Source organism: Pseudonaja textilis, chromosome Z, assembly GCF_049901715.1.
Source record: "Pseudonaja textilis isolate UNSWEBS1 chromosome Z, rPseTex1.2, whole genome shotgun sequence".
Lineage (NCBI taxonomy): Eukaryota > Metazoa > Chordata > Lepidosauria > Squamata > Elapidae > Pseudonaja > Pseudonaja textilis.
The window spans coordinates 127160841-127183978 of record NC_142008.1 but is presented as its reverse complement, the minus strand read 5'-3'; the positions used below and the strand labels follow the sequence as shown (position 1 = coordinate 127183978).

At 47.5% G+C, this 23138-nt stretch overlaps 1 protein-coding gene across 1 annotated transcript in view; it reads right to left on the bottom strand.

The window, feature by feature from the left end:
• Positions 1–23138, bottom strand: part of ACIN1 (apoptotic chromatin condensation inducer 1) — a 60291-nt gene that overhangs the window by 26372 nt on the left and 10781 nt on the right. Inside the window, 4 exon segments of the mRNA XM_087917308.1 lie at positions 3385–3743; positions 3746–4583; positions 7072–7160; positions 22604–22715. Of these exon segments, the coding sequence (XP_087773434.1) occupies positions 3385–3743; positions 3746–4583; positions 7072–7160; positions 22604–22715 (1398 nt within the window).

Genomic DNA, 23138 nt, shown 5'->3' with positions numbered 1-23138 from the left:
TAACAACCGTGGCAAGAAAAGCCATAAAATGGGGCACAATTCACTTAACAGCTGTCTCACTTAGCGATGGAAATTTTGGGCTCAGTTGTGGTCGCATGTCAAGGACTACCTGTGTTATGTAGCTCAGGGGTGAACGGTGGGGGTCCCTGGTAGTCTCTGAGCTGGGTGGTTTTCTTGCAGACGTTTCATAACCAAACTAGGTAACGTCCTCAGTGCCAGGACTAACATCATGTCAGCACTGACAGGGCGGACTTGATTTAAATCAAGTCGACTTAAATCACGATTTAAATCACTAGTAAAAAGGCTCGGGTTAAATCAACACAATTTAAAACATAATTTTTAAAGAGTAATTGTCATCCCTGCTGTGAAATTGTGTGAATGCATCAAGGTAGTGCCTGTTAGCTTGTAGAGCTTGGACTTGTGGAATGAGTTTACCAAAAATATAAATATTGCAGACTATATACAGCCTCATGTTACATTACTATTGCATGCTGAACAAGCTCAATTATGAATGTATCTCAAATAGAGAACTATCTTTAGATAGCTTTTTATTCCAAAAGCATTTTATTAAAATAAATTCAATAAAAATCCGATTTAAATTTAAAAAAAACTGATTTAAATTTTTAAAAATCATTTTTTTTTAAAAAAAGTCAATTTTTATCCACCCTGAGCCTTGATGATGCTACCTAGTTTGGTCATGAAACTACCACGCTCAGAGAGCAGCAGGGATCTCCCAGAATATAGGATTAATTCTATGAATTTCCCCATAGAAAAGGACCCCGTAGTCATCCTCCTCATTTTCACAAACCCCACTCCCTTCTAGCATTGATGATGTTACCTAGTTGGGTCATGAAACATCTGCAAGAAAACCACCAAACTCAGACAGCAACAGGGACCTCACAAACTATTGGATTAATTCTATGGATTTGCTACTGAAAATCTACATACTGTGTTTCCCCGAAAATAAGGCAGGGTTTTATATTAATTTTTGCTCCAAAGGACACTTTAGGTCTTATTTTCTACTTAGGTCTTATTTTCAGGGAAATATAGTTCTAAATGTGTTTCTCTGACTGACAATCTTAACTGGGGCTTATTTTTAGGGTTGGGCTTATATCACGAGCATCCTGAAGGCTTATTTTCCAGTTGGGTCTTATTTTCAAGGAAACATTAGAGAAAGAATTGTTGTTTTCAAGGAGGAAAATGTACGTTTTTAAATGTTTTCATCGAATTTATACAGTTTCCGCTGCCTGACCAAACACTTTTCACACAGAAGACATATCCTATAAAGACCTCTGCAGTTTCTTTACTTTCAAAAGATCGATGCCAAGCAATTAAATGAAGATGCCTTTTTAAAAAAAAAAAGCTGCTGGATTTTATAAATTCTGGATATATTTATAGTCTTTTTATGAAATTCGTTGGCTTTGAAGACACTTATGGACAAACAACTGGAGGGATAGCATCTCTCAAATTGTACAACAATACACTGAAAAAAATTGGTGTTTTTTTTTAAAAAAACAAAGCACCCTGAAGTGCTTTAAACCAAACTCCCTGCCTCATTTCCCTTTTTTGGGGCAAGCTTTGAAATGTATCTTTTTTTTAAAAGATACAAAACTTGAAAACGCTCCTCTAGAAACAAGCAGGAAGGTGCCTAAAACCTGATTTCTTTACGTCAAGTGTTCTCATTATCCCCTGAAAAAAAGTCAACTTGTTCTGAGCCGGAAATACATGTATTTATTTTCAGAAAACGTTTGACACAGCCTTGCTCAAGTGGCAACGTCCCACAAGGCTCCTGCAGCTCTGATTTAAAAGCCCCTAACTCTAGGCACTGGGTTCAAAACAGGCCATTGCTAGCAAACAGCTATGCTTATACAGCTCATCCTCGACTTAATGACCATAATTGGGCACCAAATTTCTGTTCACTGAGTGTATGCCCGGTATATAGCATGTCTACACCGGTAGTCCTCGGCTTACGACCATAACTGAGCCCCAAATTTTATGTCGAGTGAAAGATTTGCTAAGTGAGTTTTGACCCATTTTTCGACCTTTCCTGCCACATTTGTTAATTGAACCCTTGCAGTTATTTAACTAGTAACCCGGCTGTTAAGTGTATCAGGCTTTCCCCATTGACTTCACTCATCAGAAGTTCGCAAAACGGGAATCACGTGACCCCGGTCACTAAGCAAACCATTGTAAGTTGAGGACTAGCTGTAAAGCTACGGAAAACTTGGAAAAACACCTGTAAGCAATATATAGCAAGCTGGAAAAAAACCTGAATGCATGGGAAAAGATCATGTGTCATGATATACGTATTTGTGTAGTTTTGTATTTATTTATTTATTCTGTCATGTTTATAAGGTGTATATTGGAGGTGGTGATCCTTTGAGAACTGGATGCATAAAAATTTCATTTTAATGTACGCCGATTAGTGGATATTCAAAGTGACAATAAAGTTATTCTATCTATGGATGAGAAGGTGATTAGGAAAATTTTAGAATGTGCAGAGATGAATAGGCTAACGCTTGTAATTGAAGAGAAAGAACAAAATGAATACTATTTAATATGGGAATCTTTTATCGATAGTTGGAGAATAAATATGGGAATTAGAAATTTTAAAAGATGAGTAAAGTATAGAAAATACGTTAATACAGTTAAAATGTTAAGATAGGGAGGATTATTACAATTAGATGTATTACGTATATCAGTATTAAGTAAGAATAGAGAATTAATACCAATACAATGAATATATGTAAATTGTAATTGTTATTGTACAAGAAATTTGTACCCAGGTGACACACAGTTTAAATGGAAAATGGATTGTATGTTTTAAAATAAAATAAAAAACATTTGGGGCGAAAATTATTCAATCTATCTGTACGTATCATCTAATCTATCATCTACTCTGTCTGTCTGTCTGTCTTTCTATCACCTATCTTGACATTATCTATCTATCTATCTATCTATCTATCTATCTATCTATATCATCTATCATCCAACTATCTATCATCTATCTACCTATTTATCATCTCTTATCATCTAATTATCTATCTATGTCTGTCTTGTCTGTCTGTCTGTCTGTCTATATCATCTATCATCCAACTATCCATCATCTATCTACCTATTTATCATCTATCATCTAATTATCTATCTATCTACCTACCTACCTACCCATCCATCCATTATCCATCCATCTCTGCTTATTTACCTATCTACCTTTTTGAAAATGTGACTGTGGGGATGCTGCAATGGTGTGAAAAACTATCATGAGTCACTTTTTTTCAGGGCTGTTAACTCTGAACAGTCGCTAACGGAACTGTTGTAAGTCGAGGACCACCTGTTAAATTTCCCAACTTGGTCTGTAAAGACACCACTCCCGAACCCACTCACCTTGCTGCTGCTGCTGCCTCTGCTGCTGGAACGGGACTGGGAGCCCGAACTGCTACGCTGCTCTGAGTTGGAGCGGGATCGTAGTTCCAAAGCTGGTCGTTTCCGAGCAGGTGATTCGGAGGAAGCGGAGCGGGTCCTCCTAGCCCGGGAGCGTAATGGTGAGCTGCCCCGGGAGCGGGAACGAGAGGAGCTGGAGGAGGAGGAGGAAGAGGAGCGGGAGCTGCCGGGCCGTAAGGGCTGGTGTGGCGGGAGTGCCAAGGGGGATGGCGAGGTTCCGAGGCTGGCTGCAGCCGGTGCTTCCTGAGCGGGGGGCGATGGCTGAGAGAGCTGAGGAGGGGCTTCGTCTTCCACGGGAGCGAGTCCCGCGGGGCTTCCTTGGTCAGGAGCGGCAGAGGCAGCTCATCCCCCCGGGGATCCTGTTGCGACTGTTGTGCTTCGATCAGCTGCGGGGGAGAGGGAGAGGCCTGTACTAGCGCTGCAGCGGCAGCAGATGCCTCTTCCTCTAGGCTGCGCAGTGCCTGGGTTGCCACTGCTTCTGGGGTCCCCTTGTTCTGGGGATCGCCCTCCTTCTCCAAGACAACAGCCGCTGGGGTCTCGGCCTGCTCCATCATCACCTCCTCCTTCTCCTGGAGAGTTTCGGTCAACTTCGGCTCCTTCAGAAGGCCTGGGTCTTCTTCGGACTCCAATTTTAAGGCTTCGGGTAACTGGGGTGAAACCTCCTTTGGGGTATCTGGGAGGGGCTCCTTTTCCATGGGGGATTCCCCTGGGGTTAGAGTTGCCTGTTGCTTTTCCCCGGGGTCTGTTGCCCAGGGCTGAGCCTCCTCGTCTTCTGATCTCTGCAAGTGTGCGAGGACTGGCATGGCGGCTTCGCCGCTCGGGCTGTCTGGCATCTGAGAGCGAGCCTCTGTTTGCTGGGCTTGCAGGACGAAGGGCAGGGAAGCTTGGAACATGCCCGTCTCTTGGGGAGCTGGCATGCCCGGCTCCTCAGGCCTCATGGGCGTCTGGCCGACCAGCAAAGGCGGCGCATCTTCCTCCTCCTCCTCCTCTTCTTCTTCCTCCTCCTCCTCTTCTTCCTCCTCCTCCTCTTCCTCCTCCTCTTTGACAGGCACCCGCTGAGCAGCTCTCCGACTTCGAAGGGAAGTTTCCCGCTCTTCGCTCACCAGCGCATGGCCGCCTCCTGCGGTCTTCACTGCTCTGGCCTAAAGGAGAAGGGTAGAATAGATTACTTTATGGCAGGGTCCCCAACTCAGAGGCCATGGCCCGCTACTGAGCACGAGACTGTTTGCAAGTGGGCTGCAGAAACGTCGGTCCATCCCCACCTGCGTGACCTGTGCACGAGCAGAGCAGTGGCTGTTTGTGTCTTTGATGCTTGCAAAAATGGATCTGCATGAGTGCGCTTGCTGGCCGCTCAAGTGGACCCATCGCTTCTCCCGCCAATCTGGAAAGGTTTGGGAAACCGCTTGTGTCTAATCATACTTGGCCAATAAAGCAGTATTAATTGCCCAAGGGTGATTAGACATAACGAGGGATTTGTCTCGGATGCAAAAGCTCTCAACATATGACCACAATCAAGCCCCAAATTTCTGTGGCCAAGTGAGTTTTGCCCCGTTTTACGGCTTCGCTGGCCACAGGGATTAAGCGAATCCTTGTGGTTGGTAAATTAGTAACGCAGTTAGTTGTTAAATAAATTGGGCTTCCCCACTGACTTTGCTCGGATGGAGGTCGCAAAAGGGAATCGTGTGACACCCACCCACCCCCGGCGCTGCGACCGTCATAAATATGAGTCAGTTGCCAAGCGTCTGAATTTTGATCATGGTGACCGTGGGGAATGCTGCAATGGTTGTAAGTTTGAAAAGTGTCCCTAAGTCACTTTTGACAGTGATGTTGTAACTTTGAACCATCACTAAATGAACTGTTGTAAGTCGAGGACTAACCTGTATATGCAAAGCAGAAGAGTAACAACAATCATAATAATGATTCTGATAAAGAGGGGTAGTAGAGAAGGTGAGAAGGATAATACTACTACTACAACCATATAGCATGGCTAAATATATAGTAGTCCTTGACTTACAACAAGGGATGCGGCAAAGATCCTAAGTGTAAAAAAGGCTCACAAATCCCCTTTTTTCAGTAGCATTGTAATTTTCAACGGTCACTAAATGAAGTGTTGTAAGTTGATGACTACCTGTAATATAAATTGTAAGCTATAAATCATAAGCTATATAAATCGTAAGCTATAAATTATAGTCCTAAGAAGATAAGGAAATAAGTCGTAGGAAATAGGAGAAGGACAATAGTAACGCAGCCCTACTAAGTATTCCTCAGTTTGTCTAGCAGAGTGATGGCATGGGGGAAAAACATGTGTCTAGTTGTTTTTGGTGTGCGATACCCCACAGTGTCATCTCGAGGGAATAAGTTGGGACAGTTTATGTCCAAGATATGACGGGATATTTTCTCAGCCCTCTTTCTGACGTATAGAATATATAGATCCTCAATGGAAGGCAGGCTGGTTGCAATTTGTTTTTTTTGTTTTTTTCTGCAGTCCTAACTATCAGCTGAAGTCTTTGTCTGTCCTGTTTGGTCGCAGAGCCAAACCAGACAGTTACAGAGGTGCAGGTGACAGACTCAATCATTCCCCTGTACCATGACAGATGTTGAGACTCTAGAAAGAGTGCAGAGAAGAGCAACCAAGATGATCAGGGGGCTGGAGGCTAAACATATAAAGGTTGCTGGAACTGGGGATGTCTAGTTTGATGAAAAGAAGGACTAGGGGAGACATGATACCACCTTCCAATATTTGAGGGGCTGCCACAAAGACGAGGGGTGGGTGGGGGCCAACCTATCTCCAGAGCACCTGAAGCAGCAGATGGAAACCAATCAAGGAGAGAAGCAACCTAGAACTAAGGAGAAATTTCCTGATAGTTAGAACAATTAATCAGTGGAACAACCTGCCACTAGATGTTGTGGAGGCTCCAACGCTGGAAGTTTTTAAGAAGAGAACCATTTGTCTAAAGTGGTATCGGGTTTCCTGCCTAAGCAGGGGGTTGGAGTAGAAGACCTCCAAGGTCCCTTCCAATTCTGCTGTTCTATTCTATTCTATTCTATTCTATTCTATTCTATTCTATTCTATTCTATTCTATTCTATTCTATTCTATTCCTATTCTTTGTTCTATTCTATTCTATCTTCTCTCCTATCTTCTCTTCTGTTCTATATTCTATTCTTTCTATTTTTTATAATTTTCTATTCTATGCTATATTTTCTATTATTTTCTATCCTATGCTATGATGCGTCGGAGTGACCATTTATAAAGCTTCTTTTAGCAGCCAATAATCCCCCTGCAGCCCAAACCGCCAACATCCAGCAGCCAGCCAGCCAGCCAGCCAGCCAGCCACCCACCCCGAATAATAAGCGGTACCAATTGTCACCTATATTCAAAGAGGAATTAAAGGAAAACAAGTGTGTTAAGCTGCTGTTCTTGGCTGTAGAAAAGCACAAAAGGATGAAAATAATAATAATAATAATAATAATAATGGGGAAATCACTCGACGGCTTCCCAAATGTGCCCAGAAAAACCTTTATTCAAACATGCCGATCACCTCGCCCATCGGCCCCTTCCGTCTCCCTCTTCAGAGGCACATGGGTGTCCGCCCTGGCTGAACCCTCCCGTCCCGACACCTGTCATTTACCTGCCTGACCCGAGAAAGGTGCTCTTCCGGTTTCCGGGTTTCCTCTTCATCTGATTCATCCCTCTTGCGCGAGATGACACAGCTTTTGCCTGGTGAAAGAACAAAACATTCGTTTGTTATTATTATTTTATATAAAATTTATTGGCTGCTCATCTTACGACGAGGTAACTCTGGTGTGGGGGGGGAGCTTACACATAAAATATACGTAATCCTCGACTTGTGACCATGATGGTTGCTAAATGAACTGTTGCACGTCGAGGATTACCTGTACCTTACAGGTAATCCTCGACTCATGACCAGGATCGAGCCCAATATTTTTGTTGCTGAGTGAGACATCTGTAAAACAAGTTTTGCCTCCTGTTTGACAACTTTTCTCACCACAGCTGTTAAGTGAATCATGGCGGTTGATGAGTTTGTAACCTGGTCATTAAGCGAGTATGGGCTTCTCCATTGGCTTGGCTCACCACGAAGATCGCCAGAGGGGATTGCAAAAAAATTATATCGGTTCAGGCCATGTTTGGTTTACAACAGTCCGTTTAGTGACTATGCAAAATTGCAATGGCACTGGAAAAAAGCTGTTTTTCACATTTAACGACGGTTGCTGCATTCCCCATGGTCACATGATCAAAATTCAGCTGTTTGGTAAACCAGTTCATATTTATGACGCTCGCTGTGTCCCGGAGGTCACATGATCCTCTTTTGTGACCTTCTGATGAGTGAAGTCAACGAGGAAGCTGGATTCAATTAGCAACCATGCTACTGAATTACCAGTTACCCGAAAGTAAGACCTACCCTGAACATAAGTCCTAGCTTGTGCCGAATATAAGCCCTACCCCTCAAAATAAGCCCTAATTAATATCCCGCCCACTTCAGAGTGGATGGGTGAAAATTAAGCTAGGGTGGGGATAGGGATGGTGGAGCTGCCTTTCTACTTACCTTTGCACAGTTGTAGCCAGGCCTCGCACACCCCGATACCTGCCTTGCCGGCCCGTTTCTTCAGCAGCCGGCAAGGCTTTCAAGGCTTTTCTGAAGGCCTCTGGAGCTCATACCAAAGCTCAGGATCGATCCAAGCTCTGTTATCGGTTGCAGAGTCCTTCAGGAAAGCCTTGCTGGTGGCAGAAGAAGTTCCTGAAGGCCTCTGACAGCAAAAAGGAGGCCAGGGGGCGACGCGCGCAAGGGAGGTTGGTCAGTGGATGACATGCCCCCAAAATAAGACCTGGTGCCTTTTTGGGTGGCAAATAATAAAAATCATCATCATCACCATCAATATATCAGCTTATATCCTCTGATGCTACCTGAACAGTTCCTAGGTCCTTAGTTCGGACTCGAGTTGTTAAGCTACCAACTAGCCCCAAAGGCTGTGAATCTCACCAAAGATTAAAAATAATAATAATAATAATAATAATAATAATAATAATAATAATAATAATGTGGTTCCAGAGGTACTCAGAGCACTAGGTGCTGTCCTAAAGACCTAAGCAAGCACTTCGAAACAATTGGCGCTGAGAAAATCACCATTGGTCAGCTACAGAAGTCTCACCTTACTAGGATCTGCTCACATAATCTGCCGATACATCACGCAGTCCTAAACGCTTGCGAAGTGTTCGATTAGTGATTTGTGATACGAAACCCAGCATAGTCATCTCATTTGCTGTGTACACTGTTGTTTTTGTGTATAATAATAATAATAATAACAATAAGGAGAAGGAGAAGAAGACAAGGTCTTATTTTTGGGCAAACAAGGTATTAGCTGTAGCGATTCGCTTAACAGCTGTGGGGAAGAAAGGGTGTATAATAGGACAAATATCTCGCTTAGCAACAGAAATCTGGCCCTCAATTGTGGTCATAAGTTGAGGACAATCTGTTTTTCTTCCTCCTCTTTTCTCAATGTACTTAATGCCTAGATCTTTTACCAAGTTCTTTTAATTTCCCCCAAGCTAAATGTGTTCTAGTTTTTTTTAAAAAAAATATTTTATTTTAGGAAATTTATATGGCCGTCTATTCACACATGGCAACTCAAAAGGCAGCTTACAGAAATATAAAAACCTCATAAATAAAACAATAAAATTAATGAGGGAGAATAATCACATAATAGTTTATGGTTAGTCTTTCAGGACAAACAACTTTTATCAGCGGTTTTAGGACTTAATTATAGGCGGTCCTCTACTTACAACCGTTTATTCACTGAGTACTCAAAGTTACAGTGGCAGTGAAAAAGGGACTTAGGACTGCTTTTCACATTTACGACCATTAGAGCATTCCCCACATGCCTGGGGGTCAAACTTCAGACGCTTGGCAACTGAGTCACATTTATGACGGTCGCAGTGTCCCAGGGTCACATGATCTCCTTTTGCGATCTCCTGACGAGCGAAGGCAAGAGGGAAGCTGGATTCACTTCACACAACCGTGTTACTTCACAATTGCGGGGATTCACTTAACAACGGTGGCAAGAAAGGTTGTAAAATGGGGCAAAACTCCATCACGGTCCCTTCTATGATGTTACCTAGTTGGGTAACGAAACAGAAGCTTTGGGCTCAATTGTGGTCGGAAGTCAAGGACTGAGGGGTCCTCGGTGCTCTCTGAACTCACTTGTTTTCTTGCAGACGTTTCATGACCTAACTAGGTAACATCATCAGTGCTAGAGGGGCAGAGGTATGTGGAGAGGAGGAGGAGTGTGAGGTCCTTGGTGCTCTCTGAGCCTGATGGTTTTCTTGCAGACGTTTCATTACCAAACTAGGGAACATCATCAGTGCTAGAAGGGAATGGGATTTGCTCATCCTTTGTATATTAGTGGCTTGTCCTGGCAGTGTTGGTGGTCAAGCCACTAGTATATAAACGGACAAGAGGTGGAGAAGGAGGAGACCAATGGGGTCCTTGGTGATCTCTGAGCTTGGTGGTTTTCTTAGGGACGTTTCATGACCCAACTAGGTAACCTCATCAGCGTTAGAAGGGAGTGAGATATTTGGAGAGGAAGTGGTGGTGGAGGAAGAGGAGTCCTCTGAGCTTGCTTGTTGTCTTGCAGACATTTCATGACCCAACTAGGTAACATCATTAGTGCTAGCCAAGGACTACATGTATTATATTTTTTAAAAGACATAATAAAAACTGCAAAAACAACAACAATCCTGCTAAGAAGAAAGGCAGGAGAACAGGCAAGTAATTTCTTTCTGCCACCTTTTTTTTGGGGGTGGGCAATTATTTTTGCTTTCCTTCTCTGTTTTTTTCCAACCAACGAAAAAGCACGACTTTTTTGGACAAGCGTTTCTTCAAAATTTTCTGGATCAAAACTACCATCCCTCAAAATCTCAAATCTTTTATTTTCCTGGTTTAATTGACCCAGCATCGTTGCTTCTTAGAATAAACCCTTGAAAATATTGCCAATATTTTTCTCTTTCTTTGTGGAAGGACCCAATGGCTTTGGATGAAGTACAGATGGTTCTAAACTTACACCCAGTTCCTTTACTGACCGTTTAAAAGTTACCACAGCATTGAAAACGAGGGACTTAGGAGTGTTTTTCACACTTATGACCGCTGCACCACCCCCATGGCCGTGGGATCAAAATCCAGGCGCTTGGCATCCGAGTCACACTTATGACGGCTGCAGCATCCTCGGCGGCCACGCGATCCTCTTTCGCGACTGTCTGACAAGCAGAGTCAATGGGGAAGCCAGATTCACTTTAACGACCGGGTAACTTAACTGAACAACTGCAGGGATTCTCTTCACAACAGTGGCGAGAAAGGTCATAAAATGGGCCAAAATTCACTTAACGCTCTCGCTTAGCAACAGATCTTTTGGGACACAATTGTGGTCATTAAGCTGAGGGCTGCCTGAGGTTTGAAGGGCCAGCTTTTCCCAGGCATTACCTGCCCAACCCATCTGAGTGGGAAGGGGATTTTATGCTTGCCTCTCCTCTCCTAAGAGAGTCCATTTAGTGCAAGGGTGTCAAACACAATCCCGTTGTGGGCCGTGTTGGGATTTTGTTTGCCCTTGAGGTGCCGGGGTGGGCGTGGCCAGGCCCGGGGCAGCAGGGGACGGTCCCTCGCCATTTCCAGGACAGCCACACGGGGGCCACTTTGGGACCTATTGCGGGCCCTGTCTTTGACACACCTGATCTAGCGGGACCAAGAACGGCCTTCTTAGTGGTGGCTCCTTCTCTGAAGAACATCATCCTTGTAGAGAGAAGACTGCCCACCCCTCCATCCAACCCCACTTTGACGGTACTTTTGCAAAGACCTGAAGAGCATGGCATCTGAGTCACATTTATGACTCAGCATACGGCAGTTTAAAACCAGAAGTACTTTCCACCCTTATCTTAAAAAAGATTTTAGCTAGGCTACCAGATCTTCTGGCATTGATAATCCTTAATTGGAGAATGTGATTGAGGACACCCGGCCCGAAAGTGCTTCATTGGAAAATCTGATTTATGACAAACCGGGGGGGAGGAGAGAAACAGGGTCACAGGTGACTGTGAATTACTTATTCCAGAGTTAGCTTCATTTAGGCTAATGTCGGCATGTTGCTCCTAATAAATCTTTTGGATTCGTTTGAAGCTTGGCTTAGAGGCTCACGATTTAATGAGGGCAATTGCCGGAACCCTGACACTATGGAGATTCTCAGTCATCCAAGTCGCGGTTGTCCCAAAGGTGCTTTTTTCAAGAGGCAACTGGACTGTCAGCCAAGGAAGCCATATTTTACTTAGAAGCTTCGAGGCTGCCACATTTCCCCCTCTCCCGGGAAATTGGGAGGGGGGATTTCGTAGAGAGGTAGAAGATTAGACACAACATTCTTCTCTAGAAGTCAAGGACAAGTTACTCTGCACCTGGAAAGGAGTGGCTCAAGGATTGCCTCCAGGTGGGAGGTGCTTGATTGGACCATGTGATGGACTGGTGGGTGCAGGGGTTGGATCTTTGACTTTCTATTGGGGAGGGAGAACCCAGAACTCTCGGATTTGGGTTTTCTCAGATGTGACAACTCCAATAAAATGGAACTTCAAGAAAATGTTTGCCCTGAAGTGTGTTGGGTTGGCGTTTGATTTTGGAATGCTGATATTTCTGGATTTTGTTTGAAGACATTTCGGTTCTCATGCAAGAAGCTTCTTCAGCTCTGACTGGATGGTGATCCTTCTTTTCCCCACTGTCCAGTCAGAGCTGAAGAAATTTCTTGAATGAGAAGCGAAACATCTTCAAAGAAAATCCAGAAAGTCCAGTTGCCTCTTGAAAAAAGCACTTTGGGGATAACCTATACTGTTGTTCTTGTTTTTTTTTACTCTGGGCACACTGGCACACATTAAAAATGAAATTCTGTTGTCCGCTCTCAAAAGTGTACACTTACCTAACACACATATAGGTAATTGACTTGCAACAGTTCATTTAGTGACTGTGCAAAAGTTACCATGACACTGGAAAAAAAATGTGACTTAGAACCGTTTTTCAGAGTTACCAACCTTTGCAGCAACCCCACCATCGCGTGATCAAAATTCAGATGCTTGTCAACGGATTCAGACTTATAACACGTTACTGTGTCCCGAGATCATGTCAATGACCGTTTGTGACAACCAAAGTCAACGGGGAAGCCAGGTTCACTTGACCAGATTACGAACTTATTGACTGCAATGATTCACTTTAACAACGGTGGCAAAATGGGGCAAAACTCATTTAACAAATTTCTCACTTAACAACAGAAATTTCGGCCTCAGTTGTGGTTGTAAGTAGAGGATTACCCGTGTAGACATGCTATACATACATACATACATACATATATAGACAGAGACACGCAGAGAGAGAAAGAGAGAGACAGAGAGAGAGAAAGAGACAGAGAGGGAGATAGAGATAGACAGAGAGAAATAGACAGAGAGGAAGAGGGAGAGAGAGAGAGAGAGAGACGAGATGAGAGAAAGAGGGGGGCAGAGAGAAAGGGAGACAGAGAGAGAGACAGAGAGGGAGATAGAGATAGAGAGGGAGATAGAGATAGATAGAGAAATAGAGAGAGAGAGAGAGAGAGACGAGACGAGACGAGGGGGGGCAGAGAGAAAGGGAGAGAGAGAGAAAGAGACAGAGAGACAGATAGAGATAGACAGAGAGAGAGAAACAGAGAGGAAGAAGGAGAGAGAAAGAGAGAGAGAGATGAGACGAGAGAGAGCGGGGGCAGAGAGAAAGGAGACAGAGAGACAGAGAGAGAGAGAGAGAGACTTATATACACATATATAGACATAGACATATATACATATTATATTCCTAGACCCACACATATAAATGTTAATCACTATCCATTTTGAATACATAGACAAAAGGAGAAGCTGGAGTCGGAGAGAGTTGGGCGTTTCACATACATTTTCTTAATAAATAATCTCTCAGCTTAAGGAAGATTCTCATCAGCTATTTTAATGCTAACACAGGATTTGCAACTAGTGAGAACGTTATCCTTCGGGCTCTCCAAGGAAAAATTGGGCCAGGCGGTCCTCGGCTTACGGCGCCAGTTGAGGCTAGCATGTCTGCTTCTAAGCCAGAATGTTTTGTCAAGTGAGTCGTGTCCCATTTTACAACCTTTCTTGCCATGGCTGTTAACCAAGCCACTATAGTTAACTGGACCACGCAGTCGTTAGGGGGAACATTTTGCTTTCCCCCCTCCCCGGTTGACTTTGCTTATTGGGAGTCGACTGGGAAGGTCATAAATGGTGCTCAAAGGACGGCGGGGCGCTGCAACAGTCATAAACACCATGTGCCAAGTGCCCGGATTTTTATCGCGTGATCCTGGGGATGCTATAAGGGTTGGAAGTGTGAAGACCATTTTTTCACTTGGAATGGTTTTGAATGGAATGCTAGAGGAATGATTATTAAATCAAGGACAAGGTATAGGTAGCGGTGAAGGTATTGTACTGGGGAGATCCAAGGTCCAGACCTCCCTTGGCCACAGAAACTTTCACAGTGCCTTTCGGTCAGTCCCCTCCCTTAGCCCAATCTGACAAAAAAGGAAAGAAGAAAAGAAAAGGAAGGGAAGGAGGGAAGGGAAGGCGAAAGGAAACAAAAGAAAAGAAAAAAAGAAAAGAGAGGAAAAAGGGCAAGACGAGACAAAGAAAAAGAAAAGAAAAACAAAGAGCCATTTTGGTCTAGTGGTTAAGGCACTGGGCTAGGAAACAGGAGATTATAAATTCTTGCTCTTCTTTAGGCATGAAAGCTGGCTGGCCAATCACCAAGAGACTTTGGGTTCTAGACCCACCTTGGTGTGAAAGCTGATTGGGTGACTTTGACCCAATCACCAGGAGAGTGGGAGTTCTAGTCCCACCTTAGGCAGAGAAGCCAACTGGGTGACTTTGACCCAATCACCAGGAGAGTGGGAGTTCTAGTCCCACCTTAGGCAGAGAAGCCAACTGGGTGACTTTGACCCAATCACCAGGAGAGTGGGAGTTCTAGTCCCACCTTAGGCAGAGAAGCCAACTGGGTGACTTTGACCCAATCACCAGGAGAGTGGGAGTTCTAGTCCCACCTTAGGCAGAGAAGCCAACTGGGTGACTTTGACCCAATCACCAGGAGAGTGGGAGTTCTAGTCCCACCTTAGGCAGAGAAGCCAACTGGGTGACTTTGACCCAATCACCAGGAGAGTGGGAGTTCTAGTCCCACCTTAGGCAGAGAAGCCAACTGGGTGACTTTGACCCAATCACCAGGGGAGTGGGAGTTCTAGTCCCACCTTAGGCAGAGAAGCCAACTGGGTGACTTTGACCCAATCACCAGGGGAGTGGGAGTTCTAGTCCCACCTTAGGCAGAGAAGCCAACTAGGTGACTTTGACCCAATCACCAGGGAGTGGGAGTTCTAGTCCCACCTTAGGCATGGAAGCCAACTGGGTAACTTTGACCCAATCACCAGGGGAGTGGGAGTTCTAGTCCCACCTTAGGCAGAGAAGCCAACTGGGTGACTTTGACCCAATCACCAGGGGAGTGGGAGTTCTAGTCCCACCTTAGGCATGGAAGCCAACTGGGTGACTTTGACCCAATCACCAGGGAGTAGGAGTTCTAGTCCCACCTTAGGTAGTCCCACCTTAGGCATAGAAGCCAACTGGGTGACTTTGACCCAATCACCAGGGGAGTGGGAGTTCTAGTCACACCTTAGGCATAGAAGCCAACTGGGTGACTTTGACCGAATCACCAGGGGAGTGGGAGTTCTAGTCCCACCTTAGGCAGAGAAGCCAACTGGGTGACTTTGACCCAATCACCAGGGGAGTGGGAGTTCTAGTCCCACTTTAGGCAGAGAAGCCAACTGGGTGACTTTGACCCAATCACCAGGGAGTGGGAGTTCTAGTCCCACCTTAGGCAGAGAAGCCAACTGGGTGACTTTGACCCAATCACCAGGGGAGTGGGAGTTCTAGTCCCACCTTAGGCATGGAAGCCAACTGGGTGACTTTGACCCAATCACCAGGGAGTGGGAGTTCTAGTCACACCTTAGGCATAGAAGCTAACTGGGTGACTTTGACCGAATCACCAGGGAGTGGGAGTTCTAGTCCCACCTTAGGCATGGAAGCCAACTGGGTGACTTTGACCCAATCACCAGGGGAGTGGGAGCTCTAGTCCCACCTTAGGTAGTCCCACCTTAGGCATAGAAGCCAACTGGGTGACTTTGACTCAATCACCAGGGAGTGGGAGTTCTAGTCCCACCTTAGGCAATAGAAGCCAACTGGGTGACTTTGACCCAATCACCAGGGGAGTAGGAGTTCTAGTCCCACCTTAGGTAGTCCCACATTAGGCATAGAAGCCAACTGGGTGACTCTGACTCAATCACCAGGGGAGTGGGAGTTCTAGTCCCACCTTAGGCAGAGAAGCCAACTGGGTGACTTTGACCCAATCACCAGGGGAGTGGGAGTTCTAGTCCCACCTTAGGCATGGAAGCCAACTGGGTGACTTTGACCCAATCACCAGGGGAGTAGGAGTTCTAGTCCCACCTTAGGTAGTCCCACCTTAGGCATAGAAGCCAGCTGGATGACTTTGACCCAATCACCAGGGGAGTGGGAATTCTAGTCCCACCTTAGGCATGGAAGCCAACTGGGTGACTTTGACCCAATCACCAGGGGAGTGGGAGTTCTAGTCCCACCTTAGGCATGGAAGCCAACTGGGTGACTTTGACCCAATCACCAGGGGAGTAGGAGTTCTAGTCCCACCTTAGGTGAGTCCCACCTTAGGCATAGAAGCCAATTGGGTGACTTGACCCAATCACCAGGGGAGTGGGAGTTCTAGTCACACCTTAGGCATAGAAGCCAACTGGGTGACTTTGACCGAATCACCAGGGAGTGGGAGTTCTAGTCCCACCTTAGGCAGAGAAGCCAACTGGGTGACTTTGACCCAATCACCAGGGGAGTGGGAGTTCTAGTCCCACTTTAGGCAGAGAAGCCAACTGGGTGACTTTGACCCAATCACCAGGGGAGTGGGAGTTCTAGTCCCACCTTAGGCAGAGAAGCCAACTGGGTGACTTTGACCCAATCACCAGGGGAGTGGGAGTTCTAGTCCCACCTTAGGCATGGAAGCCAACTGGGTGACTTTGACCCAATCACCAGGGGAGTGGGAGTTCTAGTCACACCTTAGGCATAGAAGCTAACTGGGTGACTTTGACCGAATCACCAGGGGAGTGGGAGTTCTAGACCCACCTTAGGCATGGAAGCCAACTGGGTGACTTTGACCCAATCACCAGGGGAGTGGGAGCTCTAGTCCCACCTTAGGTAGTCCCACCTTAGGCATAGAAGCCAACTGGGTGACTTTGACTCAATCACCAGGGGAGTGGGAGTTCTAGTCCCACCTTAGGCAGAGAAGCCAACTGGGTGACTTTGACCCAATCACCAGGGGAGTGGGAGCTCTAGTCCCACCTTAGGTAGTTCCACCTTAGGCATAGAAGCCAACTGGGTGACTTTGACCCAATCACCAGGGGAGTAGGAGTTCTAGTCCCACCTTAGGTAGTCCCACCTTAGGCATAGAAGCCAACTGGGTGACTCTGACTCAATCACCAGGGGAGTAGGAGTTCTAGTCCCACCTTAGGTAGTCCCACCTTAGGCATAGAAGCCAACTGGGTGACTCTGACTCAATCACCAGGGAGTGGGAGTTCTAGTCCCACCTTAGGCAGAGAAGCCAACTGGGTGACTTTGACCCAATCACCAGGGGAGTGGGAGTTCTAGTCCCACCTTAGGCATGGAAGCCAACTGGGTGACTTTGACCCAATCACCAGGGGAGTGGGAGTTCTAGTCCCACCTTAGGCATGGAAGCCAACTGGGTGACTTTGACCCAATCACCAGGGGAGTGGGAGTTCTAGTCCCACCTTAGGCATGGAAGCCAACTGGGTGACTTTGACCCAATCACCAGGGGAGTGGGAGTTCTAGTCCCACCTTAGGCATGGAAGCCAACTGGGTGACTTTTGACCCAATCCCCAGGGGAGTGGGAGTTCTAGTCCCACCTTAGGCATGGAAGCCAACTAGGTGACTTTGACCCAATCACCAGGGGAGTGGGAGTTCTAGTCCCACCTTAGGCAGAGAAGCCAACTGGGTGACTTTGACCCAATCACAAGGGGAGTGGGAATTCTAGTCCCACCTTAGGAATGGAAGCCAACTGGGTGACTTTGACCCAATCACCAGGGGAGTGGGAGTTCTAGTCCCACCTTAGGCATGGAAGCCAACTGGGTGACTTTGACCCAATCACCAGGGAGTGGGAGTTCTAGTCCCACCTTAGGCAGAGAAGCCAACTGGGTGACTTTGACCCAATCACCAGGGGAGTGGGAGTTCTAGTCCCACCTTAGGCAGAGAAGCCAACTGGGTGACTTTGACCCAATCACAAGGGGAGTGGGAATTCTAGTCCCACCTTAGGAATGGAAGCCAACTGGGTGACTTTGACCCAATCACCAGGGGAGTGGGAGTTCTAGTCCCACCTTAGGCAGAGAAGCCAACTGGGTGACTTTGACCCAATCACAAGGGAGTGGGAATTCTAGTCCCACCTTAGGAATGGAAGCCAACTGGGTGACTTTGACCAAATCACCAGGGGAGTGGGAGTTCTAGTCCCACCTTTAGGCATGGAAGCCAACTGGGTGACTTTGACCCAATCACCAGGGGAGTGGGAGTTCTAGTCCCACCTTAGGTAGTCCCACCTTAGGCATGGAAGCCAACTGGGTGACTTTGACCCAATCACCAGGGGAGTGGGAGTTCTAGTCCCACCTTAGGCATGGAAGCCAACTGGGTGACTTTGACCCAATCACCAGGGGAGTGGGAGTTCTAGTCCCACCTTAGGCATGGAAGCCAACTGGGTGACTTTGACCCAATCACCAGGGGAGTGGGAGCTCTAGTCCCACCTTAGGCAGAGAAGCCAACTGGGTGACTTTGACTCAATCACCAGGGAGTGGGAGTTCTAGTCCCACCTTAGGCAGAGAAGCCAACTGGGTGACTTTGACCCAATCACCAGGGAGTGGGAGCTCTAGTCCCACCTTAGGTAGTCCCACCTTAGGCATAGAAGCCAACTGGGTGTTTTTGACCCAATCACCAGGGGAGTAGGAGTTCTAGTCCCACCTTAGGTAGTCCCACCTTAGGCATAGAAGCCAACTGGGTGACTTTGACTCAATCACCAGGGGAGTGGGAGTTCTAGTCACACCTTAGGCAGAGAAGCCAACTGGGTGACTTTGACCCAATCACCAGGGAGTGGGAGTTCTAGTCCCACCTTAGGCATGGAAGCCAACTGGGTGACTTTGACCCAATCACCAGGGAGTGGGAGTTCTAGTCCCACCTTAGGCATGGAAGCCAACTAGGTGACTTTGACCCAATCACCAGGGGAGTGGGAGTTCTAGTCCCACCTTAGGCAGAGAAGCCAACTGGGTGACTTTGACCCAATCACAAGGGGAGTGGGAATTCTAGTCCCACCTTAGGAATGGAAGCCAACTGGGTGACTTTGACCCAATCACCAGGGAGTGGGAGTTCTAGTCCCACCTTAGGCATGGAAGCCAACTGGGTGACTTTGACCCAATCACCAGGGAGTGGGAGTTCTAGTCCCACCTTAGGCATGGAAGCCAACTGGGTAACTTTGACCCAATCACCAGGAGAGTGGGAGTTCTAGTCCCACCTTAGGCAGAGAAGCCAACTGGGTGACTTTGACCCAATCACCAGGGGAGTGGGAGTTCTAGTCCCACCTTAGGCAGAGAAGCCAACTGGGTGACTTTGACCCAATCACAAGGGGAGTGGGAATTCTAGTCCCACCTTAGGAATGGAAGCCAACTGGGTGACTTTGACCAAATCACCAGGGAGTGGGAGTTCTAGTCCCACCTTTAGGCATGGAAGCCAACTGGGTGACTTTGACCCAATCACCAGGGGAGTAGGAGTTCTAGTCCCACCTTAGGTAGTCCCACCTTAGGCATGGAAGCCAACTGGGTGACTTTGACCCAATCACCAGGGGAGTGGGAGTTCTAGTCCCACCTTAGGCATGGAAGCCAACTGGGTGACTTTGACCCAATCACCAGGGGAGTGGGAGTTCTAGTCCCACCTTAGGCATGGAAGCCAACTGGGTGACTTTGACCCAATCACCAGGGGAGTGGGAGCTCTAGTCCCACCTTAGGCAGAGAAGCCAACTGGGTGACTTTGACTCAATCACCAGGGAGTGGGAGTTCTAGTCCCACCTTAGGCAGAGAAGCCAACTGGGTGACTTTGACCCAATCACCAGGGGAGTGGGAGCTCTAGTCCCACCTTAGGTAGTCCCACCTTAGGCATAGAAGCCAACTGGGTGTTTTTGACCCAATCACCAGGGAGTAGGAGTTCTAGTCCCACCTTAGGGTAGTCCCACCTTAGGGCATAGAAGCCAACTGGGTGACTTTGACTCAATCACCAGGGAGTGGGAGTTCTAGTCCCACCTTAGGCAGAGAAGCCAACTGGGTGACTTTGACCCAATCACCAGGGGAGTGGGAGTTCTAGTCCCACCTTAGGCATGGAAGCCAACTGGGTAACTTTGACCCAATCACCAGGGGAGTGGGAGTTCTAGTCCCACCTTAGGCAGAGAAGCCCACTGGGTGACTTTGACCCAATCACCAGGGGAGTGGGAGTTCTAGTCCCACCTTAGGCATGGAAGCCAACTGGGTGACTTTGGACCCAATCACCAGGGGAGTAGGAGTTCTAGTCCCACCTTAGGTAGTCCCACCTTAGGCATAGAAGCCAGCTGGATGACTTTGACCCAATCACCAGGGGAGTGGGAATTCTAGTCCCACCTTAGGCATGGAAGCCAACTGGGTGACTTTGACCCAATCACCAGGGGAGTGGGAGTTCTAGTCCCACCTTAGGCAGAGAAGCCAACTGGGTGACTTTGACCCAATCACCAGGGGAGTGGGAGTTCTAGTCCCACCTTAGGCAGAGAAGCCAACTGGGTGACTTTGACCCAATCACCAGGGGAGTAGGAGTTCTAGTCCCACCTTAGGTAGTCCCACCTTAGGCATAGAAGCCAGCTGGATGACTTTGACCCAATCACCAGGGGAGTGGGAGTTCTAGTCCCACCTTAGGCAGAGAAGCCAACTGGGTGACTTTGACCCAATCACCAGGGGAGTGGGAGTTCTAGTCCCACCTTAGGCATGGAAGCCAACTGGGTGACTTTGACCCAATCACCAGGGGAGTGGGAGTTCTAGTCCCACCTTAGGCATGGAAGCAAACTGGGTGACTTTGACCCAATCACCAGGGGAGTGGGAGCTCTAGTCCCACCTTAGGCAGAGAAGCCAACTGGGTGACTTTGACTCAATCACCAGGGGAGTGGGAGTTCTAGTCCCACCTTAGGCAGAGAAGCCAACTGGGTGACTTTGACCCAATCACCAGGGGAGTGGGAGCTCTAGTCCCACCTTAGGTAGTCCCACCTTAGGCATAGAAGCCAACTGGGTGTTTTTGACCCAATCACCAGGGGAGTAGGAGTTCTAGTCCCACCTTAGGTAGTCCCACCTTAGGCATAGAAGCCAACTGGGTGACTTTGACTCAATCACCAGGGAGTGGGAGTTCTAGTCCCACCTTAGGCAGAGAAGCCAACTGGGTGACTTTGACCCAATCACCAGGGGAGTGGGAGTTCTAGTCCCACCTTAGGCATGGAAGCCAACTGGGTAACTTTGACCCAATCACCAGGGAGTGGGAGTTCTAGTCCCACCTTAGGCAGAGAAGCCAACTGGGTGACTTTGACCCAATCACCAGGGGAGTGGGAGTTCTAGTCCCACCTTAGGCATGGAAGCCAACTGGGTGACTTTGACCCAATCACCAGGGGAGTAGGAGTTCTAGTCCCACCTTAGGTAGTCCCACCTTAGGCATAGAAGCCAGCTGGATGACTTTGACCCAATCACCAGGGAGTGGGAATTCTAGTCCCACCTTAGGCATGGAAGCCAACTGGGTGACTTTGACCCAATCACCAGGGGAGTGGGAGTTCTAGTCCCACCTTAGGCAGAGAAGCCAACTGGGTGACTTTGACCCAATCACCAGGGGAGTGGGAGTTCTAGTCCCACCTTAGGCAGAGAAGCCAACTGGGTGACTTTGACCCAATCACCAGGAGAGTGGGAGTTCTAGTCCCACCTTAGGCAGAGAAGCCAACTGGGTGACTTTGACCCAATCACCAGGGAATGGGAGTTCTAGTCCCACCTTAGGAATGGAAGCCAACTGGGTGACTTTGACCCAATCACCAGGGGAGTAGGAGTTCTAGTCCCACCTTAGGTAGTCCCACCTTAGGCATAGAAGCCAACTGGGTGACTTTGACCCAATCACCAGGAGAGTGGGAGTTCTAGTCCCACCTTAGGCAGAGAAGCCAACTGGGTGACTTTGAGCCAATCACCAGGGGAGTGGGAATTCTAGTCCCACCTTAGGCACAGAAGCCAACTGGGTGACTTTGACCCAATCACCAGGGGAGTGGGAGTTCTAGTCCCACCTTAGGCATGGAAGCCAACTGGGTGACTTTGACCCAATCACCAGGGGAGTGGGAGTTCTAGTCCCACCTTAGGCACAGAAGCCAACTGGGTGACTTTGACCCAATCACCAGGGGAGTGGGAGTTCTAGTCCCACCTTAGGCATGGAAGCCAACCGGGTAACTGGCCCAATTGCCAAGAGACCAATTTCTAGTCCTGCCTTGGAATGAAAGCTGGCTGGGTGACTTTGGGTCAACCACCAGGAGAGGGGGAGTCCTGCTTTAAGCAACAAAACCAGCTGGGTGTCTTTGGGCCTGTCCCTCTCTCACAGCCCAACCCACCTCACAGGGTTGTTGTTGTGAGGAAAAAGGAAGGAGGAAGGCGTGTTGGATATGTTGGACGCCTTATTTGTAAAAATAATAAAGGTGAGATACAAATCAATTGATCGATCGATGGATGGTATACAACGTCTGTCTTGTTGCAAGGCAATTTTTGCATGTTCAGGTGCTGAAGAGATTCCTTCTTGATCGGACAGAGCTCAGAAGGAAGCTTGAAGCAGAAGAAGCTTGAAGATGCGTTTGGTTCAAAAACAAGCTGGGTTTCCCCCCCCCCCCATGAATTATGGCTTAAGAGGAGGAGGGGAGGGAGGACACGGGGGCAAACTCCACTTACTTTCTAGGTCAGCCGCCTCCCGGGCTTCCCGTTCCAGACGCTGCCTCAGCAGCTCCTGCTGTTTTTCCAGGTATTGCTTGATGATGCTGTTCTGGCTCATCTCCTCTCCAATCTGGTGGGACGCGGGAGACAAAACAAGGTTCAGGAGAACACCCTGCCTTAGATCCCACCCTTAGGATTCACTGCTCGACCTTAAAAACATTTTTAAGGTGAGCGGACGTCAACTCCCGGAATATCTGGCGAGTTGAAGTCTACGCGTTTTAAAAATGCCGATAAAGTTAATGGTTCCCCCACTTGCACATACAGTATGCGCTAGTCATTTCTGGCTCTAGGGGGCGGTGTGCTCATCTCCGTTACAAAGCCGAAGAGCCAGCGCTGTCCGAAGACGTCTCCGTGGTCATGTGGCTGGCATGACTAAACGCCAAAGCGCACGGGAGGCTGTTCCTCCCCACCAAAGGTGGTCCCTATTTTCTACTTGCATTTTTTTTGCATGCTTTCGAACTGCTAGGTTGGCAGAAGCTGGGACAAGGAACGG